Source organism: Chiroxiphia lanceolata, chromosome 2 (genome assembly GCF_009829145.1).
Source record: "Chiroxiphia lanceolata isolate bChiLan1 chromosome 2, bChiLan1.pri, whole genome shotgun sequence".
Taxonomy (NCBI): domain Eukaryota; kingdom Metazoa; phylum Chordata; class Aves; order Passeriformes; family Pipridae; genus Chiroxiphia; species Chiroxiphia lanceolata.
The window spans coordinates 119,334,829-119,343,782 of NC_045638.1; the positions used below are offsets into that span (position 1 = coordinate 119,334,829).

The 8,954-nt window shown below is 44.0% G+C and overlaps 1 protein-coding gene across 2 annotated transcripts in view; it reads left to right on the plus strand.

Moving 5' to 3' along the window:
* Nucleotides 1–6,431, plus strand: part of VGLL3 (vestigial like family member 3) — a 28,492-nt gene extending 22,061 nt beyond the window's left edge. For both annotated transcript variants that reach the window (XM_032679913.1, XM_032679914.1), the window contains exon 4: nt 457–6,431. In XM_032679913.1, coding sequence (XP_032535804.1) covers nt 457–500 — 44 coding nt within the window. In that variant the 3' untranslated portion in view covers nt 501–6,431. The remainder of the gene's footprint in view (nt 1–456) is intronic.
* Nucleotides 6,432–8,954: the final 2,523 nt, after the last annotated feature.

Sequence of the window (8,954 nt, forward strand, 5' to 3'; positions counted from 1 at the left end):
GGTGAAATGCCACAGAAACTGTGAGATCCAGGCTTTTTCTGGAGGAGGTAGTGTGTGTGGCTGGCCCCTGTCAGGAAACATTACTCTGTTGCATACTGGATTATCAATGCAGGTCTTGCTGGAGGGTTTTTTATACCGTGCTGTGCTCCACATCAGGTCAAAACAAGGAAGCACATACAGGAGTTTATCAGCGTTCCTGAACTGCTTGAGCCAGTCTCAAACTTAAGTGTGGTTTAAGCTTACCATACCTCAAAAATTGGGAGTAGTAACAGTGTTGCTAACAGGTTCACTAAGCTGGTAAATTGTGGGGTTTTTTTCTTTTTTCTTCTTTTTTTTTTTTTTTAATCAAAACTTGTTTATTCTTATTTCGGTTGCTCGGGGAGGGGGGAGGACAAAAAAAAAAAAACAACACTCTACCAAATTTTAATTATTTTTCTTTTCCCTTGTGAAATGCAGGTCTACAACATCAGGACAAGGGCAAGGAAACTGCTTGGTTCTGAAGTGCAGAGAAATTCAGACCAGCTAGAGCTGGAGTCAGCACAGCTGGGCGGGCGATACAGCAGTCGTTGACTCCTTTTGCATGGAGCAGAGGACACACATGAAGATGAAGAGCCAACTATTTTGGTTTTGCTGTTGAGCCTTTTTGTTTGTAAGGCCGTTTATGGGTCCCACAGCGTTGGAAAAAAAGAACCAGAAACCTAACTTCTCTTTCTTTCCTCATCTGAGCCTGCTGCAGCTGGGCAACCTAACTCCTTTCTGCTCCTTTAACAGTGTTTTGTTTTGTTCAGCTTGATATTTTTATGAACAGTCTCAATTGTCAGGAAAAAAAAAACAAACAAACTCTCCCTTGACTACAGTGCGCCTCCTTTCAGGAATACAGTATTTTGTAGCTCTTTGTGCATCTATTTTTGTAGAAATACAGAAAGTTTGGGTAAGGATTGATGGGCTATTTTAGGATGACATATTTTTTTAAAAAAAAAAATTGTAAAATTGTTAAGTTCTGTTTAAAGAACTTGCTCTCAGAGAAGCACTGGCAAAAATGTATAAAATGCTATTTTTAGATGTCCGTGACGTGTTTGTGCATTTTGGGTTTTTTTTTGTTTGTTACCTCAAATGTCTATCTTTCCTTTCTTTTTAAAGAGCTAAACCTCCCTCGTTTCCACATTACTCGATTTTGATGTTTTTGTCCTTTTGTTCTAGCTTAAGCAAGTATAATTCGCACCCAAAGTTCCAGCCAAGTATTTTTTCCTGATGTTAGATTGTAGTAAGGGTATTTGTATTTTTTCTTGCTTCTAAAGGTGGCTTTGTGCTGAGCTGATTGTCAGAAACTCGCAAACACCTTTAGCATAAAACGAAACTTGAGGTTACAGGAACTGCATTTCCAACCCATCCATTCTTTAAAAATGGACCAAATACTCTTACGGATTTAAACCAAATGTAAATCTGGGCCTCTTCTATGATCCACTGAAGATGTTGAACATCTTCAGTCTCCTGTGGGTTATGTTGCAGGCCCTCGGAAGTGCTCATAAATATCAGTACAATCTTATAGGCAGGACTTTTTCAGATAAGCCATTTCAAGGGGTGGTGACTTATAACATCAGTATTCAGGGGGGAAAAAAGCCAGGTTTATAAAAACGCGCGGCTCATGGAAACAAACCGTTTTCAACTGGCCTGATCTGTGTGCTGAGCACCTCGAGAAGAGCGCTGAAATCTCCATCTCCTGTTGACTCCAGAGTGTGTTTGTCCAGCCCGGGCTGTGCTGTGGGCCTTGGGAGACCCCAGCTGCAGCTCTTGGGTTTCGTAACCGGTTGCACGTGCTCGGCGTGCACACGTTGAGGCTTGGCTGCCATCAGGGGGTAGGAATCTGGAGACTTGGAAAACAGCGCGGCCACATCCAACCCCGGCCCTCTGCAGCGTTTGGGAAAACCCCCTTTCTGGCCTGGGCCTTGGGTCTGACTTGCATAATGAGGAGTTTAGTTGGAGCCAAGGGGAGCGAGCTCCAGTCCCGAATAAGGGCTGCAAGATCGCCCTTGGCAGCCTCGGTGCTGCCTCCGTGTCCAACCCATGGAGACTCCAGCGAGTGTCAGCACGTGCTTAGGTGGGACTGAGGAGAGCCTGGGTCGGGTCCTGGGTTACCAGGTCCTGGCTGTTGCTTGGAGAGGTTGCCTTTCTCTGTGCACCCAGGGTCCCTCTGTAATGTTTCCCGAGGCTCTTGAAACCTATTGCCTTTTGTTACCACTGTTTTCAGACGTCCCTTTTCGAAAGACACACCACTGGTTTTATGTCTGAAACCAAGACATAATCGCGTGGGTGAGATAAGAAACGGTTTAATTTCAAGGCACTGAGCGTCGTAAATGTAGTTTTGTCAGGTGGAGACCACATGGATCTGCGTGTGAAAGGGGAGGGGGGGTGTTGGGATGTGCATGCCACTCCAGGGTTCAGGGCTCCCTCCCCGCACTGCTGCTTCACTCCAGCCCTTTTGAACTTGATTCTATGAGGTGTTGAGTGTTCTCCCTTGTCACATGACAGGACTTGACATGCTGGCACTGGAGGCATTAGAATTATATCACAATTTGGCAATACCCTTATACATATATATATATATATATCTTGTTTGAAGTTTGAGGCAATGTATAAGTGCTGAATGGACTATGCTTAAATATTGCTTTAAAATAGAGGGGTTATAGTTTCAGTGTTGGGATGATGAATTAAATGTGGTGGGGTTTTTCTCCTCATCTTTATAGTCCATCAGTATTTCTTTCTCTTAATAAATTTCACTCTCTTGACAGTGCTATATATCACTGCTGCTCTCGTGGAGCTGGCTTCTCAGTTTGTCAATAAATTCGTCATGCAATTGGAAAACTGTGTGGGAGGGAATGTAGTAATAGCTGTCACAGTTCACTGTCTGATCAGGACAGGATAGTTCAAGAAATATTTCAAGAATAAGAGTTCTGACTTAGGAATTCTGACAGTATTAGAAATAGTGGGAGGAAAAAAAAAATCCAAGGTATTTTTGTGTTGGTTTTTTTTTTCCCCTGGACTTGGCAAAGCTGGAAGGCAAAGAAACAATATGTCCTCAATAAACTTCAGGGAGGGAGGGCAGGAGAGGCAAAAGAAAAGGCAGCATTTCTTTTTGAGGTGTAGTGTGTTTGACTTCCTGAAATGGTTTAAAGTGTAGCAAGAGCGGTCTGTTCGTTGCCTTCCTCTTCACCAATTCATACTGTGAGGCACCTCCTCCAGTTCCCTGTGGATGTCAAAGCAAAATGGGACACAAAAAACCCAGGCCGGCAGTTTGCACTGGAATCTCTCTCTGGATTGTATTACTGAGTTGTTGGTTAGTGGGGATGAATAAGTGGTGAAGCTCTTGCCTCTTCCACCTCGAGGACTACTGTTCTGTGCCCAGTTTCCACTGCTGAACCCGCGCGTGAGCTGAAGGAACTTCTGTTGCTCCGCAGGCTCTCAGAGGCAAGTGCCGATAAAAACCTGCCATCATCTGTAGCCATTCCTGCACCAGTCAGCTGACTCTGAAAATTAAATAAATTAAATTCTTTTCCCTCAGTCACTAACTGTCCCTTGTGCTAACAAGCGAGTTGAAAGTGCAAGTGCGTAGCAGTAGCCCTGTTTCTGCACTCTATGATTCGGAGGATGAAAAACGAAAAAAAAAAATCCTTCCCTGTGACAAACTTTTAAGTTAAATTCAGCAGATTTACTTCTCTCTCTCTCTCTTTCTCATATACACACTCTCACACACACGCACAAATGTGCTTATGAGAAGCAGATGCTGCGATGGTTTTGTTCTTGAAAGAGGAGGGGAGCGCTCGCTCGCAACGTTGCAGTCATGGAGAATTGGTGGCGGTGGGAAAGAAACAGAAATGTTAACACTGCTCAAGTTTCTGCAGATAGGAAAAAAAGGCCCTTAAAATCAGGTCACAGATAAGTTACGTGCCTTAATGCGTTACTGAAGGAGTTGTTTCGTTCCTTTTATGTGTGGTGAGTTCTGACGCTGTCCCAAGAAAGTGGATGATTCATTTTGAGAGGGCTTATGAAACATATTGTACTGTATCACTGTTTCTGGGAGAACGTAGGGAAATTGTTGTTTTATTTCAAGAAAATCAACATACTAAACTCCTGAAGTGTTCCAGGATTTTATTTGTTCCTACCAATGTTGAGAAATCTGCCGTTAATTTTTGTGTCTTCATTTGAAGACCGGGAGGGTTCAAGCTGTCCACCACTTTTTGAAAAGCAGATACCAGTTTGTTTCAACGGCCCATTTCCATCCGCACAAGATGATGGAATAGCGCAGCTACTGACTGCCCTGGAGATTTGATTTCTGGAGAGCTGAGTAAGCTGCACTTGGCAAGAGTAAAATTCACTGTGTTCTGATTCCTTTCGTCACCAGATGCAAAAGTTCAGTTATCAGTTTATCCAATACCTCTTTTACAGTGTGATGGTCTCCAGGGAATGGCAGATTTTTCTTCAGTCATCTACTCCTGCATCAAAACACGCTTTCAAGAATGGATCTCTCATCACAGCTCTCAGAGAGCAGAGGTTGTGGGAGGGGAGTGTCACGTTTCCCCCCCACACCTGCACTTAGGATTGCCTTGCCTGCCCCCCAACCTTTCTGCTTCCAGGCACAAAGACCTGTGTCTTGCTCCCACAGTTTTTTATGTGTATGTACATATGTCTGTACAAATATATGTGTACACATACACACGTAGCTATACCTGGTGCCTCCGTTCCACCCTCGTGCTTCAAGTGCACATCCTTTGGAAATAAAGTGAATGACATCACCCAGTCTCATCTGAGATGGAAAACGTAGGCGTTTTTTTGCGTTCTCAGTCGACTCAGGAGCGAATAGATTTTTTCCATGCTTGTAAAAACAAAACCCAAACAAATACCCAACAAAAAACCCCTTTCAAAACACCTGATTGGTTGTATCTGTAAAGATGACCGTGGAGACAGCAGAGTTATGTGGAGAGGTGCAATATTTTGCCTTTCAGCAGGCGAGTATATCTTTGAATATGATTCTTTTAATTAATTTCAGGTACAAGCTTTTCCTCCGTATCAATGGACCAGCAACATGTATTTCTTATAAACAACTCAGAAATATATATGATTTTTAAGTTGAGTCCTTGGTTTTAGTATGTCAGCCTTTGAGCCTTTAAAGGGTATTTGGATGATAAATATTGTTTGTGTGGGGATTTTTAAAAAAAAAAGTTGATGCATGCTCTTTGGAACTGATAATCTCATGTGAAGTGGGAAGGTATTTAAAAATAAATACTGCTTTTACATATTAGCCCTATGGGCACAATCTGACAGTTGTGATGCAGGAACATGTCCCTTTAAAAACTAAAGAACCCTTGGCCTGAGCAAGTTCAAAATCCAGTCTTTGGGACAGGAGAGGCAGGAGTGGTCTTCTTGGAAGAGTTGAGCTGGTAGAGCTGAGAGCAGAGATGATCCTCTCCAGCATTGTATGGAGGTGGTTGAGCAGTCACTGCTCAACATATTAAATGTAGACTATGTTAGCAAGTTTAAACTTACAGGGTGAATTGTAAATGTCCCTGGAAACCTGTGTCTGCCCTTGGTCTGCACAGTGCCCATGACCCTCTCCCTGTTCTTGCTCTGCAGTCTCTGTGACACCACAGTGGGACCTATGAAAGCTGGGCTGGAGTTCCCTGTGAAGTGCAAGATGTTTTTAGCTGCCAATTAAAAAAAAAAAAAAATTTAGGGATGGGGGTCATTAAAACGTCGCAATGATCTCATGCACCTGCACAGAGGCTCAAGCCTTCAGGATAAACGAGCTAACTGGCTGTGCATCGTTGATCATGGCCGTTTGCCTACAGGAGCCTGATTCTGCTTCCTCCTGTCGGTGTCTTTGGAAATCTTCAGTGGCATTGGCATCACTGGGAGCAGCCTTGGATGCCTGAATTGCAGCCCAGTGTTGGCTGGCACAGTGTCGTGGCCTGGGCATCGGTGCCAGACATCAGTGGGAATCGTCGTCGACTCTGGCGAGCTCTGGGCCCAGGTATTTAGTACCTATAGACAGCTGATATTTATAGCAGCTGAGGTTTACAGTAATCTAAAGTATCTGCAGAATGTGCTGCACTTTCCCTGCTGGCTGTTTGTAGCTGTTGTTTGAAACCATCAGTCAAATCAGGGCCCCTCTCTCCCCCCCACACCTGTTTTCCAATCTCGCTTCCCTCAAAATTCCATCGAACTTTTTTTTGCCCCTCCCATCAAAACTGATGGGGGGGAGGGCTTTGTATAAAGAAAAGTGTCACTGTTTATTACTGAATAAATAATTTAATGTGAATTTTATTGTTATATTTTTTCATGTCGAATTTTTAGTTTGGTCTGTGTTTCTCACCAGTTAGCTATTTCTTTATTCTTATGCAACTGAAGAACTCATAAACTACAGCATCCTGAGTTTCTATTCTTTGCATGGGATTAATTTTTTTTTTCTGTTGAAAACATCGTAAAACAAGTGTTCTAAACTGGTTCTGTACTACAATTAAACAGAGTGAAAGCGTAGCATCAAAAGAATTTCAAACAGGGATTTCTTGGAGGCACAAGCTTGCTTTTTCAGGTAGTTTCAATTGCTTCTGCTACAATGTCCTCTTTTTTTTTTTTAAATATCTTTTTTAAATTGCTTTAACACTAGAGGCTATTTTACAATCAGATCTGGTAGAATCACCACCTGAGACTTCTTAGTGTAAGACCCTTTTTAATTTTATCATTTCTTGGCAGTTTTTATTTACAGTCATCAGGCAGAGACTTTCTGTGCAAGTTATTTATCTCAAATTAATTTGAATTTTTTTTTTTTTTTGGCAAAGCTCAGTGATTCCCACTAAGGAGGTAACTGCCCTTGCTAAAATTATTTTACAGCTGTTTAATTAAGAAGTGTTTGCATGTCTGCATTCTGGCTCAAGTGTTGAAGGTTTGGTGTTTTGGTCACAGATATATAATTTGCTGTTCCAACAGTGAGGAGGGGGGGGAAAACCCTCCAAACTTTGGCCAAGCACTCAGCTTTTGAAAAAAAATTGCCACTTGCACGCAATCAGCAGGGAGCTGTTAGAAGAGTTTAGTTGCAAAACCCTCTGAAGATCCTGACCATATGGGATCCTCTGTTTTGGAGCATCAGGAGATGAGCAGGATTTTTCCCGTACGTCCTCCTCCAGACCCTGTTTCCAGGACCAGGCAGCAAGCAGGGCACTTTGTGCAGAGTCACTGTGGTCTTCTTTGCTCGGCTGTGAGAAGGAGTTGGAGGGAGCTGACAGCCAAAAACTCCAGGAGAGGAAGGCCAAGAGTGGAGGAGACAGGGTTCAAAAGCTTTCTGTAGGAAAGGATGGGATTGGGAGCTCTTGGGACAGAATCAATCTCCGTAGACAGTGGAGATGAAGATGGGATGTGGACTGCTGAAAAATAAGCAGATATTGCCTCAGGATCACTTGGCTAATACATGAAAGGTCTTGAGTGGGATGTGGCAGCTATCAAAAAGGACTAGAATAATGTGAGGACTTGGAAATTTGGTATAAACTAAGTGTCAATGAAAACTTAGCATAAACATTGCAGAAAGTGCCTTTCTTTGAAGTGAGCTGTGTGCACTGCAGTTTAGTCTGCGAGAAGAGATGTGGGACCCCTTTGCTCCAAGACAACCACAATTATCCTCACCAAAGAAATGTACTTTAGGAAGCAAGAGTGTGTTAAACTGGGGGATGAGCTGGATGAAGTGCTTTTTCTTCTCCCTGTAACTTCACTGCTCTTGCCAGAGTAGGTCTCCAGCTGCGTTGTTCCACACCTGGGTTTCCAGTTACTCGTGGGGGTTGTTTCTGCACACCCTCATTGCACCAAGAAATGAAAGCAGGGGAAGTGATGCCTTATTTTGTGGCTGATTCTAATCGTTGCAATCCACGTCCTCCATTAATGCAAACCACTGTCACTCAGTTGGCTCTAGTGAACGTAACACCCGTGGAGAATCTTACCGGTTAAATCCGGATGAACCTCATTTTGGATGCTGTCAGCTGGAAACTGGGTCCCAGGTGGGTGCACGGGTGAGGTGCTTCCCTCAGAGCCAGGGTCTGGCTGGGTCGACCTCGGTGCTCAATCCACCTGGCACAGGGGAACGCCCCGAAAAGGAGGGGAGTGGGACTGTGGCATCCTCTGTGCTGGCAGGGGCACAGGGGCCAGCTTCTGGGGCTGGGGTGCCATCAGCCTGTCCTGGAGATTCCAGGCGTGGCGGGGCCGGTCGTCCCGGCAGGACCTCGGGCTCTGAGGGGTTATGCTGCCTGCGTGACGTGGGAGGCCGGGTGGGGACGAAGACATCTGGTGAGAATTCCTCGTGGCTGAGCTGTGCGTTGGGCTGGGATGCCGAGCAATTTAGCTGATTTCTTTTTTTGGGGTTGCTGGGAGGAGGAGGAGGAGGAGGGGGATTTAGATGCCGCAGCCTTCCAGTAACCGTCTCTCCTTCAAAGCATCACTTTTGCTTTCTTTGAAGACGAGTAAGGAATTACATTAAAAAAACACAACAAAACAACAACGCCAGAAACTACACCGACGTGTTTGCCTTGTCAATAACTATACATCTGCAACAGTTTATCACTATGGGAAAATGAGTGGGTAATAAAGTTTTGATGTTGGCTGTTGCATGTACAGAGGTATCACAGGCTTTGAAAATGATTTGTTATGTGAATGCCCATGGTAGCACCACGGTTCAAAGGGAGGTGGTTTGTTTTTCATGCCCATTTAGTTATGAATAACACCAGCTCTAATTTCCTCCTCCCACCAGCAAGCAGAGAGTCCTGCTTTGGAAGCCAAATATAGCAACAAAGTTTTCTATCTCTGGCCAAAACCAAAAAATCTGTTCCCTTTTAAGAATAGCACTCTATTCTTTTCTGATGGAGATGGATAAAGAGAGAATTCAACTTTAGGGCAGCCAGTTTGTCAGTGGGGAACTC